The sequence below is a fragment of the Cheilinus undulatus genome, linkage group 23 (assembly GCF_018320785.1).
Source record: "Cheilinus undulatus linkage group 23, ASM1832078v1, whole genome shotgun sequence".
Classification (NCBI taxonomy): domain Eukaryota; kingdom Metazoa; phylum Chordata; class Actinopteri; order Labriformes; family Labridae; genus Cheilinus; species Cheilinus undulatus.
In genome coordinates this window covers 32740663-32760322 of record NC_054887.1, presented here as the reverse complement: position 1 = coordinate 32760322, position 19660 = coordinate 32740663, and the positions used below count along the sequence as shown (strand labels likewise).

General features: G+C 41.9%; 1 protein-coding gene across 1 annotated transcript in view; it reads right to left on the bottom strand.

The window, feature by feature from the left end:
* Positions 1–1591: 1591 nt before the first annotated feature.
* LOC121505825 (thyrotropin-releasing hormone-degrading ectoenzyme-like) overlaps positions 1592–19660 on the bottom strand; it is a 340052-nt gene continuing 321983 nt past the window's right edge. Inside the window, exons 17-20 of the mRNA XM_041781378.1 lie at positions 16301–16468; positions 7956–8096; positions 7792–7873; positions 1592–3569 (exon numbers count right to left, since the gene is read on the bottom strand). Coding sequence (XP_041637312.1) covers positions 3417–3569; positions 7792–7873; positions 7956–8096; positions 16301–16468 — 544 coding nt within the window. The 3' untranslated portion in view covers positions 1592–3416. The remainder of the gene's footprint in view (positions 3570–7791; positions 7874–7955; positions 8097–16300; positions 16469–19660) is intronic.

The window sequence follows — 19660 nt, the reverse complement described above, 5'->3', positions numbered from 1 at the left end:
TCTGTCGTGTGAGTGGATCCTTGAATGTCTCCAGGTGGTGTGGCGTGATTGGTCGGTAGGGTGGCAGCAAGGAGACGCGGCGCTGGTTGGCTCTCTCCCTCTTTAAAATACGGTGGCCTGCAGTTGACGGGGAACCTCACTGACAGCAGCACCTCTTTGTTTGCTCCCAGCCTCCAAATACAGTGATAACTGAATTTTCTTAGAATTTTATTATAGTGTACCCGCAGCTTTGCTTTTGTCTCATAGTCTTAGTTAGTCCTTTTCTGGTAACTGTGGGTTTTTTTGGATAAACTTTTCTTTTGAGTGCTAGATCACCTCCTTAGTTTGGATCCAGTCTTTTGTTTGACTTTATACTGGGTGACCTGTTTAATTTAAATTATTGTAAATAAACTGTGTTAAACTTTGTACCTAGATCCTGCCTGTTAGTTTGGGGACTGGGAAAAACATTTGTTTCTAAAAAAAAAATATTATGTTATGTACCTTCCCCCTAGACGGATGCATAACAGCATGATTGAATTTATTATGATTTAGACATGCAGAGTGTCAGTCTGAAAACACTAGCCTGATCCTAGACCAGTTAGAATGGGAACCATAACAGATAAAGGCGTCTTTACTGGGTGTATGACTCAGGATGTTTACATGCAGTCAGATGTTCAATGATTCTGTTAGTGCAACTAAAGCTGGACTTCTAAACCCATGTAAACATGTTAGTTTGACTGAAATCACACTAAATGGTACCCACAGTCAGACAGATCTTCATCAGCGTCTGCCCACCAATATTTATAAATGTTCATGGCTATGCCAGGCGCGGTAGCAGGTTTCCAACTTTGGATGGGCCCATGTATTTCTGTCTGGGCCTGATAATAGTAAAAGTTTAGACTGTTTATCATTCTTATAAACAAGTAAGTTTTCAACTCTTTTAAAGAAAATGCTGTAGACGTTAGAAAGCTTTAGAGACAGCCTTATGTTTACGTGATTTCCATGAGTTAAGGATGCAGTTCTTACCGCCCAAAGCAAGTCTATTTTCCAAGGCCTGTCTCAGACATCCTGCCTGGGCTATGTGCAACATTAGACACCTAATCCCTCTCTAGGGACAGCGGGGATTCTCAGACTCTTGCACTGTTATTTTGAGGATCATGGGATGAAAAGTCTGGGGACCACTGCTGTGCAGAATTTATTAAATAAGCTGCAAAGCTGCCTGTCTCTTATCTATATGTTAATAGTAAAAGTTTAGACTGTTTATCATTCTTATAAACAAATAAATTTCAACTTTTTAAAAGAAAATGCTGTAGATGTTAGAAACCTTGAACCTGACACACCAGATGGATCTGTGTCACACATCCATCTGGGAAAGCTTCAATAGGAATCGTTTGGGAAAAGGTTGGCGATTTGAAAAAAACTCGGTGTGACTGGATGAATGTTCTGTCTGTCACATCTCTACGGGCCAATCAGAGCAACAAAACACAGGACGTAGCCGCTATCAAGCTGCGTGTGCACAGCTACCGAGGAATAACGCGAAACATGGCGACTGTAGACATGTAAGTACTTGACTTTTGTCGTTTTTGAAAAGAAAATAACTCATTGCTGTTCTTTGTTCTTCTTTTGATGAAGAAATGTTGTCAAGTTCTGATAAAACTGGCGCTTTAGCAGCATCCACGCTAATCTTTTCCTCCATAACGGCACAGGCCTCTCTCTTGCTGCTGCTTGTTTATGTCACGACTCTGCTGCGCCTGACAGTACTGCCCCTCGTCACTGACTGGTCCCGTCACTTTCTAACCGGGCCCAAACGGTTTAGATGGGAGCTTTGCAAGATGGATTCACCAGTGAAAAACAAGGAAACGGGCGTATCCATCTGCTTTGCAAGGTTAAGAAACCTTTAGAGAGACAGCCATGTGTTTACGTGATTGCCATGAGTTAAAGATGCAGTTCTTACCGCCCAAAGCAAAGAAGCTCTTACTACGGTCCTTATGGATCATCTGCTGCTCAGCCGAAACATGTGCTTGCACGAGCGCTAGATTTACAAGCATCTGGAAACTATGTCAGGTTTAAAATAGCTTAGAATAGTTACATTACTTTGAATAACTTCTAGATATGTTTGGGACTAAAGCTGAAGCTGGAGTAAGGCGTAAATGTGGCGAGCTGCCTAAGGGTGCTGTTAGGTGGGAAGAAGGACTGACACAACCCTGGTCATGCTCTGGATGTCCTTGCATATTACCAGGGAGATTGGAAAATAATTTGTTATAAAAATGAAATCCACATCTTTAGGGCAGAGTAAGAGTTGGATGTAGCTAGTAGGCACGGCCTGGGATGTTGTCTGGGTGCCACAAGCCCCTGGTCATGATATGGATGTCCCAAAGGCCTGGAAACCCCTGCCGGTCTCTTGTTGTATTACTTGGGGTGAAAAAGCCGGAAAACGAGATGCTGTTGAGGTTTGCATTGGCTGATGAGCGACACACGTGTGTTTATGTGTTGAGCTCGACTCCAGCCCTCTTTCCTCTCTGCAGCCCCTGGTTGTGGAACGTCAGGCCCCATGATGAATCCTTAGCACCCTACATGCCTAAGACTGATGTACAGGACTGTATATAACAAAAAGCATAAGCGAGGAAAGTCTATTTTCCAAGGCCTGTCTCAGACGTCCTGCCTGGGCTATGTGCAACATTAGACGCTTAACCCCTCTCTAGGGACAGTGGGATCCTCAGCCTCTTGCACTGTTATTTTGAGGATCATGGGACGAGAAGTCTGGGGACCACTGCTGTGCAGAATTCATTAAATAAGCTGCAAAGCTGCCTGTCTCTTCTCTAGATGCTTTTATTGTGAAGTGCTGCTTTACCTACAGGAAGTTGCGTACATCTGGACCATTGGCAGTTGGGATTGGTCAATAAAGCTTCTAAAGGGAAGGAAAATGACTCGAGGAATCGTTGCTTGTCGTGGTCTGCAGAATGTGTAGATCGTAGATGTTGAAATAGTTGGAATCACAGGATTCTCTAGTGATGTTTGGCGTGACAGCTTTGGGGAAGGCCATCAGACTTTCAGACAGTTGTGGTTAGGGTTGATTTTAAAAATGGATTATCAGAGTTAAAGTCTTAGCTAAGAAACTGTGTTAGATCCTTTGTTTAACCGTGTCCATCTCTTTTTTCAGCCCATAATAACTATTTAGTCAGCTAGCTCCTCTGTGGCATAAACTCGTCATTTCACAGCACAAAAACCAGTTTAACAGCATCAGCCACACTAATCCGTCTGAAATAAAGCCATAGAAAACATATTTCTTTAAAAGCAAAAAAAGAAGAAAAAACATCTGAAACCCAGTCAGGTCAGTCCGTCTCTTTCATCCCCATCCTATCAGACTGCGTCTTTGAGCTAGCCTTGCATTAGCGTCGGCTTGCAGCCAGTCTGCAGTCCCTTCAGTTTGGCTAGCGTTAGCCCAGCGCAGAGTTGGGAGGTTTGCGCAGCCATTGGTAGAACTGCCGCCGGTGAAGGCGGTGCCAGCGCACGTTGCCTTCAACAATCTCAAGCGCCCGCGGCAAAGCCGGCCCCGCTCCCACGCCACTGGACTGGATGAACTCCTTCAACTGAAAAGGTTGAAAAAGACCGAAAATGGAGGGAAGGAGAAGGGATGAGGGGGAAATGGAAGACAAAATGGTAGGAGAGGATGGAAAAGAGATGATAGAACAGCTGTTAGAAACCTCTGTGACAATCAGGAAGGAAAAAAGGCAGAAGTTTTGTGATTCCCAAAAGCCTGAGAAGTCAATTTCACCACACAATAGGATTTGATTAAAATAAACCAACAACATATTCATAATTTAAGCACTGTAGCCTGAAGTCCTATAGTTGCCTCTGAATTCACTCCTAAATCAAACCACAGCGCTCAAACATGGCCGTAAAACATCCACCGTAGCAGAGAACTGAAAACTTATTAGAAAGCCTGTCTTTTAAAACGTACTTCATGTGTTCAGCTCACAGCTTGATTCTGGGAGTCTGAGGCGGCTGGACCCATTAATAGACTCTCAGAGTGGAAGTTATTTTGGGTGTCCCTGTTTCTAGAATAACAGTCCCTATTGTTTTTCTCACAGATAATGTTCTGAGACTCACAGTCGGAGGTCGGCTGGAGCTTACATCAGCAGGAAGCTCTCCACATTTATTTGAAAGAAATTAGCAGGAAAATAGGAAGGCAGAAGGGACAAACTTCTATGCATTCAAATTCCACACAGATATTCACTGAAATGTAAAATTTGACTTGTTTTTGCATTTTGGAAGGACAAATGCATTAATAGGTTTTCGAAATCTATAATAGGCAACAAACACTAATCAACAAGAGACAGCAGGAGGAGGAAACTACATCAATAACATAAGCATAGATGTAAATGAAAAGTATCATCCATCTGCATCGTTACCTTTTCTGGTCTCTAAGTCCAGTTCAGCCCAAAGATTCATGACAGGACAAGTTGAAACCTGTGGCTCCTTGTGCCACTCTGCAAGCCTGTCATCTCAGATTGCTGCAACTTAGGCAGATGATGGATCATTTTCATAGTAATGACTATTTGTGCTTCGGTCCCAATTCAGCTTTTCATATTTGTCTTGCAGCCTTTCTGGGTCCCAGTTGAACTGGGGGCCAGCAAAATCATGGTCCATTGTAAGTTAAGCTGTGGTATTTTATATATTTACCTGGAATAATAACAACTCTTATCAAAGAAACACATTTTAATTCATTTGTGTAGTAAGTAGTCCTCTTAAAAATGTAAATCCTTTTGTTGAAAACAGAATTAACCCCTTAAAGCTTGCTGTATCATACTTGATACATACTTTTATGATACCTCTATCTAATCAATATGATCAATAAATTACTAAAAAAAAAACAAAACTTCAGAATACAATCTGGTAAATGATCAAAATGCCCTCAAGTGGATTATCAGTTACCAGAAACACCTAACGTATCAAATGAGATACTATGTATATATATATATATATATATGTATGTATATATATATATAAATATATATATATGTTAAATTTTATGTAAATTTTGATTTTTTGAATTTCAGTAGAAGTTAAATAAACATTTCAGTTCCAAAAAATGATAATTTTCTGGCTATAAGTTGTGTTTCCAGGCTTTAATGGGTTAAAATACATTAAAAACAGCTAAAATGGGTTAATAATGGCAAAAAATAGTGGGAAAGGGGCTGAAATTGGATTTTAAAAGTAGCAGAAAAGGTTAGAAATGCCAAAATTACATAAAAGTGTCAACCCCCCCCCCCCAAAAAGCAAAAATTTAGCATATTAAGTGGTAAAAGGGGATTCAAAAGTGGCTGAAATGATGTTACAGTGGCAAAATAGGTGGAAATTTCAAGACAGTCCAGCTGCAGACCTCCACTCTTGCAAGCTCCACTCTGAGATCCCCTCCACCGTCAGAAGGAAGTGACATCAGGAAGTGAATATCTGCTTAGCTTTAGGTTAGGTTTAGCATTTTATTTTCCACTGGTTAGATTTAGGGGTAGCTCACTGGGGTAGGTTTTTTTTTTTAACACATGAATGATGTATGTCACTTCCGTCTGATGATAGAGGAGGAGCTGGAGGTGGAGGAGCCTATCAGACGGCTGAGAGGATTAGATTTATGTCACTTCCGTCCTACGATGGAGGTGGCTTCCGCTTCACGTTGGAGGAGCTGTTACGCCGAATGAGAGTGGAGGTCTGCAGCTGGACCCCTCTTGGAAATTTGGTGAGGTGGGATGAAAATTGATAAAAACTGGCCAAAAAGGGTTAGAAAAAGTCTGAAACTGGCAAAAATGGGCATATCAAATTGTGAAATGTGGCTTAAAAAGTGGTAAAAAGGGTTAATAGTGGCAATAATGTGTCAACAGAGACAACAACAGGCAGAGAGTGGCAAGATTTGTTTTAGAAGTGGCAAAAACAGGCAGAAAAAAAGTGGTGGAAAGGATTTAAAATGGACAAAAAATGGGTTTTAAGTTGCAAAAATATGTTAAAATTGAGCAAATTGGTGGAAAAAAAGTGATGAAAAAGGTGAAAATTTGGCAAAACTGGTGTAAAGTGGCAACAGTGTTATTCAAAAATGTTCTTGCTGTTTTTGAAGGCATCTGGAGACCCCCTCTCAGCGTCTCATGACCCCCAATAGGGTCCCGACCCCAACGTTGAGGACCCCTGTCTAAAGTTTTGTGGGTTTTGAGCCGTTACAAAATCCTTTTAATAAGTAAATACAATTTTGTGACAGGAGGCGACAATTACGATTGTTTTATTTAAACTTTAATGTAAATGAATTCTATTTCTGCAGCACCTCTGTGCTCCCCTATATTTAACTGTTCAGAGCCAGCTGTGACAGTTGCCAACATCCTGAGATCACAGAAGCACAAAAACATGACGGTCCATATCTGCTGTAAACCCAGAGCATCACAGTGGAGGGAAACAGAATGTTAAGAGGTGTGTCAGTACACTCTAAATCAGTGAACTGCAGAGGGATCATTATGAATTAGTAAACAAAGCAGATTCATGCAGGAAGGTGGCAATCAAGGTGAGGCAAATGCAATAATAAGCTAGAATTAATCTCCACTGGAGCTTAAAAGAACATTTATACTGGTGTGAATCTAACATCAGGAACCAACATTAATGATAAAAATTCATCCAAAAAGAGGCTAATGGGTAAAAAACTAAAGGTTGCTTGATGTTTGAGAATAAAGAGTCGTTCCTTTTTAAACGCGGTGAGACAGAAACATTCATGAGAGATAGAGCCGGTTATAATAAAAGCCAAACTGTCCTTTAAAAGGGTGACTATTAAAGAGAGGCTTTCCTTTCAAGGCAATTAGAGGTAAAACTAGTGGCATGAAAGTGAAACGCCGTCTTAAAGAACAGTAATTAAAGCAGAAAAGTTTCCTGCATGTGAGGTGAGGTGTTAAAGGGAAACTTTATTTGTCAGAGGAGAAACTTTGTCGAAGGAAGACGATTAAATTGAGTTTTTTTCTTCAAAGTTTTTGGACTGAAGAGGAAACTTGGTGTTGCTGGGAGTTTGACAGATCCAGTGGAGCGCAGGAGAAAAATCCATCCCTTCAGCTCTCTTTCATACACTTTATATCGTTAGCTCTGCCTCTCCTTTACTCTCACTCTCACTTCTTTCTGCCCTCTTCTCCATCCCACTCTCTCACCTTCTATTTTTAACCGTCTTCTTCCCTTACCTCTCCTCCCTCTGTGACTCAACCTGAGACTCATTTTTAAGATGCTCGGTGGGCGGGAGGATGCTTACTGCTGTCAAACACAGCAGCATTACCGAATTAATCATTCATTCAACCAACAAGAAGTTCCTCACAACAGCAGAAAAAAGCATGGATATGAGAGAGCTTGACTCAAATAAACACCTCTCTGTTGACTTTCAGTCTTTATTCTGAGGTTTATTTAGTTCTTCCTCGTAGTAAAATCTCAGAAAAGACGCTGCGCTGAATAAAATAAAGGCCTGGATGAATATTCAGCAGATGTTAGTAGTACTAGAGTCGGAAGAATTCTCAATGACAGCTTTAAAACTACATTTCTGTCAAGTCTCTTTAATGAGGATGTTTTCTGATCAATCAGAGGAATCCCCAACCTCCCTTCTCCCATTTCCTGTGTGGTCATTTGTGTCTGTTCATTTTAGTAGTTTTGGTGCCAGGATAAGTTGTTTTTCAGAGTTTTTATTCAGAAGAATGCAGAGGCATGAAGAAGTTCTGTGGGTGGGTGGAATGGACAGTCAGTACGTTTGCATGCACAGTTAAGTAGAGCTGTGCTTAAAGCTTGATCGTGTCTGAGTGTATTTACCTCAGCTAGCTCCTTGTCCGTGTTCAGGAACTCTGTGACTCCACTGATGAGCTTGGAGTTCATGAACAGCGCTTCACCATACCTGAAACATAAACCAGATAAAGGTGAGGTTTTTATTTATTTACAGATCTACTAAAGAAGAAGAAGCTCCCCGCCTTCCTCACCGTGCATTTAGGACGTCCCACTTTTCTCTGAAGTACTTCCAGGCCAGGTTTCGGCCCTGAGGGTTTCTGCCGACGTGGATGATGACGTCGATAACGTCCTGCTCCGGGACGAGGTCAGAGGTCAAAGACAGATTCAGCAACCTGGGAGACAAAAATGGAAGTGTAATTAAAGAGCAACCTTCATACAAACGGCCATTTAAAGCTATTAACAGAGCAAAAGAGTAACTAAACCTCTGGACCACCTTTATCAGATGGAAACCAGTGCAATGTTAGTCATGTGACCTGAAGCGTGTCAGAAAAATTCTGCCTGATGTCTCCATTAGTGGTCACAGAATAGACTGCTGTACATGCAGAACACTGCTGCCGTCACAGATACACCAGCATGACTCTTGAGGCAGACTGATGCTGCACAGGCAGTTTGTTATATTTTTGTTTAAATTCTGGGGTGTAGCTCCTCTTTGAAATAAAAATTTGTAACATCAGTACATGTTTAGCATGAAAAAGTGGGTGGAAACGGTCAGGAAAGTTTCACCACTTTTCAAATGTTGTCAACACAGAGACACTGGACTTAGGCAGCAAAGACGCCATCCCAGTCTGCCTCTGTTAGGATGTTTGATGTTTTTGTGGCTGTTGCTTTGGAAGAATTCCTGAACAGTACAATGAATAAGATGCTCAAATGAAATCACTTGCTTTTTGAAATGTTTCACTAAGTATTCTATTGCCCTGATTTCAAAAAAGTTGGGACACTGTATGACTTGTAAAAAAAGAAGTCAGTGATTGTCAAATCTCATAAACCCATATTTTATTCACAATAGAATCTAAACAACATATCAGATGGTGAAACTGAGACATTTTAACATATCATGAAAAACATGAACTCATTTTGAATTTGATGGAAGCAACACATCTCAAAAAAGTAGGGACAGGGAAACAGAAGACTGGCATAGTAAGTGGTACTGATAAAATCAGCTTAAAGAGCATTTTACAGCTTATTAAGTTAACTGACAACATCTCAGTAACATGACTGGGTACAAAAGGAGCATTTTAGAGAGGCCAAGTCTCTTAGAAGTAAAGATTGGCAGAGGTTCACCAATCTGAGAAAAACTGCGAGGAAAAATTGTGGAACGATTTCAGAAAATTGTCAAGACTCTGACTCTACAGTCCATAATATCATCGAAAGATTCAGAGAATCTGGAGAAATCTCTGTGAGCAAGGGAAACTTTGAAGGTCAATACTGGGTGCTGCTGATGTTGGGGCCCTCAGGGGGCCACTGCATTAACCCTTTAAGCGCCAAAGTCGAGAAATTGTGACAAGCAACATTGCTGAATTAAACAGGCTGTAGCTGCAAGTATGTTGCCTGATGCTGTTACTACTTTACACCAGGAGATGGCGGACATGAGTAACTTCAATCCCAGAAGCATTCGTTAGCATGTTTCTATTCAAAGTTTTGGAGAGAGAGAGTTTGAAGATGCACCGCCGGTCGAGGGACGAGGAAGTGGTAGAAGTGGTTGTAGTCGGAGCGTAAAAGAGAGAAAGAGAGCGAATTGTAGCGAGAATACTCACAATGCCAAGAGGAATAGAGGAATATTCACTCCTGTGATGATGACATTCAGTCATCCGGTAATAGTGGTGCGTCGGAGCCACAGTGACTCCATGCGCCATGAGAGTCCACCAGCAGCACATACCGAAGCCGATGCTTTCCTCATCTGGGGCCTGGGTGGGAGTAATCTGCGAATGCCGATGAGGGGACATGGTGGGGGTTTCAGCGGTGGTCAATACACGACGTTCAGTTGTCCGGTGAGACCGAAAATGCCATGTGTCTGTGAGCAGCCACCGCGAGTCTGTGGGCCATGAGAGTCCACAAGCAGCACATACCAAAGCCGATACTTTTCGTCACGGTGGCCGGGGTGGGGTCATGGTGGGGGTTGCAGGGGTGGTCAAAACACGAACACTGATGGAGGTAGCAGGAATAAAAAAAACACCGCAGAGGTAGGGGCGGACGTGGTAGAAGCAGTGGTGGTGGAGGCCGCCTGGTGGCGTCAGAATATGCAAATTAGATGAGTGAATTTACTCCCACCACAAACTTTGGGTCATACTGAAGATGTTTCTCATTTACAGTATGCCTTTGTCTCTAACCACTTTCAAGCTACAGCCTTTTGAAATCTTGATAACACAATTGAATATTTTACTGAAAAAACTGTTGTGCCCAAAGAGTTAAAAACAGGCATGATTCTGTACTGAAGTCACTGCACGGGCTCAGGAACACTTCCAGAAATCATTGTCTGTCAACACAGTTGTCATCCACAAATAACAGTTAAAGCTGGATCATGGAGAGAAGAAACCATACGTGAACAGGATCCAGAAACACTGCCATCTTCTCTGGACCAAAGCTCATTTAACATGGACTGAGGAAACATGGAAAACTGTTCTGTGGTCAGAGGAAACCACAGACGCCATGTCCTGTAGACAAAAGAGGAGAGGGAGCATCCCGCTTGTTCTCCTGGCTCAGTTCGAAAGCCTGCATCTCTGATAGTATGGGGTTGCATTAGAGCCTATGGTGTGGGCAGCTCTAACATCTGGAAAGGAACTATCAATGCTGAAAAGTAGAGAGAGCTTTAAGAGCAACGTATGCTCCTGTCCAGACAACGTCTCTTTCAAGGAAGGCCTTGACTTACGCTAGAATCCAACATCATACAAGAATGGGACAACATTCCTCTCCCAAAACTCCAGCATCCAGTTGTTGCCATGAAATTCAAAATGAGCTAATATTTTTCAAGAAACGGTAAATGTTTCAGTTTCATCATCTGTGCATGAAATATGGGTTTATGAGATCTGACAGTCACTGACTTCTTCTTTTTACATTTAAAACAGCGTTCTGACATTTTTGGAATTAGGGTTGTAGATCATCCTGTGATCAGTAAACCTGATTTATTTCCCAGGCCTAGTATTTGTGACTTTTTAAGTGTCTGCGTGTTTGCAGATGCCGTCTATTCATTAAACTTCCAAATCAATTTTCTCCCTCCTTTCCCACAATGCCTCAGCACTGAAAGCATTTCCTGTGCGACCAATCAGTGAGCTGCTGTGCTGTGGTTTTTTTGGGGGGGTTTGTGTGTGACTGTGCCTTTATGAGCGTGTGCGGTTTTCCGAACACGCTGCTCTCTGATTGCAGGACAGTTTACCGCAGCTTTAAAATCAATACCTCACAGAAATACACACAGAAACACACACCAATCCTTCTCACTGTGCAATTTTTTGAGAGTGTGTGAGATCAATCCATCCCGGCTATTTTTCTCTAGCAGAGATAACCGTGGTTAGTTCCTGATAAAATACTCTGCAGCTCGCTCACGCCCACGCAGACTCTGGTAGTTACAGGGCTGCAGATTAATGTTCATGTATGGCCTTGGGCAAATTTTCACTGCACCTTCCGTTCCATTTACAGTTCGCTTCTCTCTCCGTACACCGTGAATAACAACCTGCAGGCTGCAAACTGGCTGCACTTCAGGATATTTTTCACCTTAATACATCTCTCTTATTAAAAAGTTTTGTTTTCATATATGGACTGAGGAGAGGGTTGACTTGAACAGTGTTGTGAAAAAGTGTCTGGCCCCATCCTGATTCATTTATTCTTTTTTTTTTTTTTTGGGCTTATTTGTCAGACTTAAAACGTTTCAGATCATCTGACTAATTTTAATGTTTGACAAAGATAACCTAAGTAAATACAACACGCAGTTTTTAAATGATGGTTTCATTTATTAAGGGTAATAAAGGCATCCAAACCTTCCCTTTGTGAAAAACTCATTGAAACCCTTTAAAATAACTGAGAGCCATTATCCGCGAATGGGGAAAACATGGAACAATAATGAACCTTCTTTTGCTGACAACACCTGCAAGCAAGTGGTTGTGATAACTGTCAATGAGTCTGTCATTTCACTATGGAGGAAAGTTGTCCCATTCCTCTTTACAGCATGAGCGGCCTTTTTAAGGCCATGCCACAGCATCTCAATCAGATCTTAGTCCAGACTTTGACTAGACCACTCCAAAACCCTCACCTAGTTTCTTAAGCCAGTCAGAGGCGGACTTGCTGGTGTGTTTGGGATCACAGTCCTGGGAGATCCAAGATTTCTCCATTTGTGGATAATGGCTCTCACTGTGTTTGGCTGGAGTCCCAAAGCCTTAGAAATGGCATTATAATCCTTTACAGACTCTCAAATTCAAAGCTTTTGGAACTCCAGCCAACCATGCTGAGAGACATTATCCACAAGTGGGGAAAACTTGGAACAGTGGTGAACCTTCCCTACCAAAATGACTCCAAGAGCGCATGGATGGCTCATCCAGGAGGTCCCAAAAGAACACAGAACAACATAAAAAGACCAGGGGTCTTTGCTTGACTCTGTTAAGATCAGAGTTCATGATTCAACCATAAGAAGGAGACTGGGCAACAATGGCATCATGGGAGAGTTCCAAGGCCAAAACCACTGCTAAAACATCCTGATGACCCCCAAGACTTCTGGATAATTATTCTGTCAACTGACTGGACTGTCCCGTTCCATCTGGAGTAAAACTAACAGCATTTCATCAGACATACAGTCAAACATGGTGGTGGTAGTGTGGTGGTCTGGAGCTACTTTGCTGATTCAGGATCTGGACCACTAGAACGATGAATTCGGTGCTCTACCAGAAAATCCTGAAGGAGAATGTCCAGCCATCAGTTCATGACCTCCAGATCAATTACACTTGGGTTATGGAGCAGGACAATAATCCAAACACACTAGCAAGTGCACCTCTGAATGGACTAAAAACTAAATGAAGGTTTTGAGGTGGTCTAGTCAAAGCCTAGACTTTAATTTGATTGAGATTATGCAGCATGACCTTAAACAGGCCCTTCAATGTAGCTGAATTAAAACAACTCTGCAAAAAAAGAGTGGGACAAAATTCCTCCACCGTGATGTGAAAGACTCATTTACAGCTGTCACAAACAATTGTTTGCTGTTGTTGTTGCTTCTGGGAAGGTTTGCCACTGTTCACATTTTTTCCCATTCGTGGGTAATGGCTCTCACGATCCCAAAGTCTTGGAAATAAATTTGTAACCCTTCAAGACAGATATATGTCAGTGACTTCTTGAATTTCTCTAGATGGCACTATGATGTGTTGCTTTTTGAGTTCTTTTAGCCTACTTCACCTTGTCAGACAGGTTCTGTTTAAAGGATTTCTGGATTCAGCAGGTCTGGCTGTAATCAGGTCTGGGTTTGGATAGTGAAACTGAACTCAGCTTTAGAAAAAAATGAGATTAATCAGAGTTAAGTCATGATTTAACAAGGGGGGTGCTGCACTGAGTCACACAGATTGAACTCTTCTATCAGATTCAGCCTGTGTTTCGTTTCTTCATTGACTATTTTTGACCAAAGCATAAATTTGAAAACGGTATCTGGGTTCTGTTTTGGTATCAAATATTAAATGAAAATCCAAACACTAGAACTGCCAATTTTCTAATTTTGTATTCTGAGTTTAATATTAAAAGAACAAATAATACCCAGATTGGATGACTCCCAAACTGCCATTTTGTATTTTGGTTATTCATACACCACTGAACATAATGACAAGCCATTTTTAACCAATGCAAAATCCCTTTTCTCATACAAATGAAGAAATTTCACCAAACTGCAGCGTCTCTGCAGAGTTTTCATGTCTACCCATATGTTTTCTTACATTTTACAGCCTCAAACTTTACAGTTTTGGTTCAACCTCTCTGCTCACATAAATCCCAGCAGCAGAAGTAAACTTTATTTTATCTCTGATAAACCCACAGCACACAGCCTGCTCAGCAGCACACAGAAGCAGACTAAACTGAGGCATAATGAAGAGTTTAGCTGCCAAAGACTCACCCTGAGGAGGTGGTGGAGACTAAAAACAGAGAACACTGGACATCAAATGTCCATAAACTAACCTAAACAATGATAAAGATGGCTGCATGTTTGCTGGAGGCAGTAACTGGGAACAGTTTGTTTATTAAGATGATAAAACAGTGTGGTAGTGTTGTGACTGCTCCTTATTCTGCTGTCACTAAGTTCCCCAATAGATAAATAATTGCTGTGCGGCTCATGAATTACTAAGCAGCGTCTCTGTAAGAAGCAATTAGGCACGCGAGCAGGAGGACGTGAGGTAAGGTCAGCGGCAAACAACAACGGCGACAACAGAGGAAGTTTTTAGGAGATCCAAATTTAGACTGCTTCAGCTTGATGACGAGCCAACCTGACAGATGTGGAGCAGCATGGAGGAAAACGAGTGTTCACATCAAAAATAGCTGGTTTTTATATCCCGTTCTTGACTCAGTTCCTCTCCTTTATGAAATTATTTCTTAAAGTGCTTTAACATCAGAGACTCAGGCCTGGATCTGAGTACAGTTGACCCCAAAACTCAAGGACTGAGTACTTGACAGTAAGCAGAGTCTCTAAAACGTCTCCTGTCTCTTCAAAAACTGTTGTATCTGTGCAGCGTGGGCCTATTTCTTCCTCTGAGCTGTACAATAGATGTTGAGGTAGGAAGAGGGCCATTGTTGTCTTAAAAGTAAAAAAAAAAAAAGCTTCCACAGGATGCCATCATCTGCATAGATCATACACTATTGCATCTATTTGACTATCAGAGTAGTTGGCTGCTTCTTCTTTCTTCTTCTTGGTGGATTTGGAAACTAACTTCATGCATACCGCCATCTACTGTAAGGTCTAGTCACTGGGTCATCTGTATCCATGGCTACCATTACACCATGAAGACAAAAGAACACTTCAAGCAACTCAGAGATAAAACAGGGGATGGATAAAAAAACATTTTCAAGTCTCTGAACATCCCCCAGAGTTCAGTTAAATCCATCATGAAGAAATGAAGGACTATGTCACATGTGTAAATCTGCCTAGATCAGACCGTCCTCACAACCTGAGCAAGCGTGCAAGAAAGAGACTAGTGAGAGAGTCCACCAAGACACCTATGACTACTCTGAAGGAGTTCCAAACTTCAGCAGCTGAGATGGGAGAGACCCTGCGGACAACAACTGTTGGCCGGGTTCTTCACTAGTCAGAGCTTTATGGGAGAGTGGCAAAGAGAAAGACACTGTCGAAGAAAACTCAGATTCAATCTGGACTAGAGTTCACCAGAAGGACTGTGGGAGACTCCATGGTCAAGAGGAAGAAAGTTCTTTGGTCTGCTGAGACCAAAGTGGAGCTTTTTGACCATCAGACAAGATGCCAAACACTGACATCACCACAAACACACCATCCCCACTGTGGAGCATGGTGGTGGCAGCATCATGCTGTGGGGATGCTTCTAAGCAGCATCATGCTGTGAGGACGCTTCTAGGCAGCATTGTGCTGTGGGGATGCTTCTCAGCAGCATCGTGCTGTGGGGAGGCTTCTCAGTAGCATCGTGCTGTGGGGAGGCTTCTCAGCAGCATCGTGCTGTGGGGATACTTCTCAGCAGCATCGTGCTGTGGGGATGCTTCTCAGCAGCATCGTGCTGTGGGGATGCTTCTCAGCAGCATCGTGCTGTGGGGATGCTTTTCAGCAGCATCGTGCTGTGGGGAGGCTTGTAAAGGTAGAGGGTAAAAGGAATGCAACAACTGACTGAGACTTATCCACACAGATTCAGAGCTGTGATTGCAGCCAAAGGTGACTTTACTAAATACTGACTTGAAGGTTACTTATTTTATATTACATATTTTTGTCTAATTGATATTATATTGTAATAATCTTTGTAGAAAAAGGTTTTTAGTAATATTTTTGTAAAAAAAAAAAAAAAAAAAAAAAAAAAAAGTCAGGAGATGTTGACCATAACTGAGTTATAAAATCGATTAAAGGGTAAAACAGCCGGGGGGTTGAAACGTTTCATAGGCACTCTATGTTAAAGTATAATATACTTTCATTTTGACAGAGATACGTGGTCCTGCTGCTGCTTTTACTCATATAGCATTAAAAGAAGTGAAATACCAGAGTGCTGACCAGTAAGGAATTGGATTTTTCGGCACCCTGAGAATACAATTTCCAAAGAGCCAGGCACAAACAAGGTATGCCACTTGTCCTTGGCAACAGAAGCTCCATAATAAAGCTTTAAAAGTATGAAAGCCCTAAAAATCTGTTTTTCTTCTTGTAACAGCAAAGACTCCCTCCACAAAGCCAGAGGGAGCCCTTCCAAGTCAATGTCCAGATCAATAGTATTGATTAGTGAAGCTTTCAAAGGAAGCAATTGTAAAAACAAGCTGCCTGACACATCCTCTGAGAACTTCAGACATGTGTTTGTCTTGCTATGAGGTCAAACCGTCCTGACACACAAACACATGCAGCATCAAGTGTCCGTTGTACCTGTTCAGGAGGAAGATGTTGTCGGAGCAGGTCAGAGCCTCCAGCAGGATCTTCTTCTCCGAAACGGCGTTGGACGAGTGAAACTTCATCCAGATGAACTCCCACACGTCCTCGTCCATCAGGCTCACCCCGGTGCAGTAAACAATGTCCCTGATGTTCGGAGGAATCCTGCAAAGACAGAGAAATCTTGCTTTTAGACACAAAATCACTGCATGACATTCCTCGCCGCGCAGGGGTAAAATCTAGTGCCACATTTCAGGAAAGATAATGAGTTTAAAACTTGACTTGTGTGCAGAAAAAGCAGCTGAGGAAGGATGTGAGAGAGGATGAGTTCAGGAATAAGAATCTCTGATAAGACATGCCCGAAGGATTAACCAGGGCTGTCTCTCTGGATTTGCAGTCAGAAATTTAGATTCCATTAGAGAGCTTTATTAAAACATTTCCTAACTTCTCCTGTGCTCATAAAATGCTGCAATAAAAACAAAGAAAATCATCTGTCAATCCACTGGGACTTTAAACGTGTCTGCAATGATGATTGCCACACATATTTTGTTTTTTATTGTGTTTAAATTCCTCTACAGTTTGTAAAGAGTTAAATAAAGCAGTGCATGTGTTGACAGCATCAGCCTCTGCTGTCACAAATCTGAAGTCCTGCTGTTTCATAAAGCACACTCTGGTAGTATGAATAATGAAACTGCCTCAGAGCAAGCTGTACTAGAAAAGCAAGTGTTACTAATAAAAACAGATGGAGGAACTTTTTGCAGATAATTAGGTTAATTGTCAACATCTCAATGACATGGCAGGGTGTAAAAGGAGCATTCTAGAGAGGCAGAGTCTCTCAGAAGTAAAGATGGGCAGAGATTTAGGGATACTGTAATATTCTGTCTGATATCTCCACGGGTAGACAATAAAACTGCTGTGCATCTAAGGTCTGTGTGCCACTTACATATAAAGCGAGACAACACACGGCACTGGTGCCATCACAGATACACCATCATGACTCTCAAGGCGGATTGGTCTGATACAGGAAGAAGAAAAGATGGGCTGAGGTTCACCAAACTGGGTCTAAAATTTGGGACACAACTTCAAATAATCCTCAGTGTATAATTATGAAGACTGAATCTCCCTCCATCTACAGTCCAAAATATCATCAAAAGATTCAGAGCATCTGGAGAAATCTATGTGAGCAAGGGACAAGGTTGAAGGGGCCCTCAGGGGCCACTGCGTTAAAAACAGGCATGATTTTGGACTGGAATCACCGCATGGGCTCAGGAACACTTCCAGAAATCTTTTCTGTCAACACAGTTGGCCGTGCCATCCACCAATGACAGTTGAAGCTGGATCATGGAGGAAAGAAGCCATATGTGAACACGATCCAGAAACACCGCCGTCTTCTCTGGACCAAAGCTCATTTAACATGGACTGAGGAAACATGGAAAACTGTTCTGTGGTCAGAGGAAACCACAGACGCCGTATCCTGTGGACTAAAGAGGAGAGGGAGCATCCAGCTTGTTCTCCTGGCTCAGCTCTAAAGCCTGCATCTCTGATGGTATGGGGTTGCAATAGTGCAGTGGTTTTCAAAGTGTGGAAGAGTGAGCCTCCCCTAAGAAGAAATTGTTCATTCGGTGGACCCCCACCCACAAAAAGGATCCAAACTGAAAAAAAAATTCAACATTATTTTACATATATTTTGGATATTTTGGTTTGCAAACATCCTTAAACATCTGCCTTTCCCTCTTATTCAGTTATAATGCCATTAAATAACCCTTTTTCATATTTTCTGGGGCATTTTACAACTTCTTTTGCCATTTTTTTTCCACTTTTAGCACATTTTTGCATTTTTTTTTACCTTTTTCCCATTTAAGCTACCTTTCATTATTAAATTCCCCCTTTTTCAATTTTTTTGCTCATTTTTGCTGTGTTTTTGCCATTTTTATCCATTTTTTTCCCTTTTTCCTTACAATTTTTTGCAACTTTTTGTCAATTTAAGCTGGCCATTTCCATTTAATACCACTTGTTTCCTTTTTTCCCAATTTTCGCCCTTTTTCAGATTTTTTTTTCCACTTTTTCCCAATTTTTGCCACTGTTATCCCATTTTTTGCCCTTTTTTAACCATTTCTTGCCACTTTTTGTCCATCTAAACTATTTTTTGCCATTACATACCACTTGTTTCCTCTTCTTTTGACTATTTTTGCAAATCTTGACTGCTTTTTTGCCCATTTAAATCACTTTCCACTCAGTTTTTTGTCACTTCTCACCCATTTCTACTACTTTCTGACCATTTTTCCACTTTTCCTCCCCATTTATTGTTGCTTTTTGACCATTTTGCCACCTTTAACCTATTTTTATTGCTACTTCAAGCTGTTTTTGCCACTTTTCACCTCTTAGATTGTGGCTCTTGCAAAGGTATTTTTCAAAAATGTGGCTCTTTGGTTGAGTAACACTGCTCTATAGCACAGTCCCTATAGTAACTATAAGTCTATCCATTTTGCTCCATGCACAGCAGAGGGTCGCAAAGAAAAATCACCTTTTTTCAGGTTTATGGTTCCGCACCTCCCCTGAAGCTCTGTGGCGCCCCCCAGGGGAGGCCCGCCTCACACTTTGAAAACCACTGCATTAGTGCCTATGGCGTGGGCAGCTCTAACATCTGGAAAGGAACTATCAATGCTGAAAAGTAGAGAGAGGTTTTAGAACAACATATGCTCCCATCCAGACAACGTCTCTGTCAGGGAAGGCCTTGACTATTTCAGCGAGACGATGCTAACCCACATACCACATCCATCACAACAGCACGGCTTCACAGGAGAGGAGTCCGGGTCCTGAACTGGTCTGCCTGCAGTCCAGACCTTTCACCAATAAAAACATCTGGAGGAGAAGAGGGGGTGCTACACAATGGTGAGTAAATCAGTTTCAGTCCCCCAACTTTGTTTGGTTGTACACCGATGGATCTGAAAGAAGGTAAATGTCACATGCAGGGGGTGGTGGTGGCGGCTGCAGTTGTGCTCCTGGTATCATTTTATCCTGGTATATAGGACAGAGGGGTACACAGGACAAAGCCAAGCAGATGTGATGAAATCTGTATCATAAGTGCATCAAAAGAAGCACCACAGGCAGCTCCAGCTCCTGCTGTTTGGAGTATTTATACTCTAAATGTACAGACTCACACTGCACGGCCCAGCTGGTTATTGGCCTGAATCATCACTAAAGCAAAAAGGTGAACACTTCCTTCACAGTGCATGAGTGTGGATGTACTTGACCTACATCTACAGCACAATACAGTGAGCTCAGCTGTTAGCAAAATTTATATTGGAAACCGTGCTTGGAGTGAGCGATGCAGGGACAATTACATCATTCAGCGAC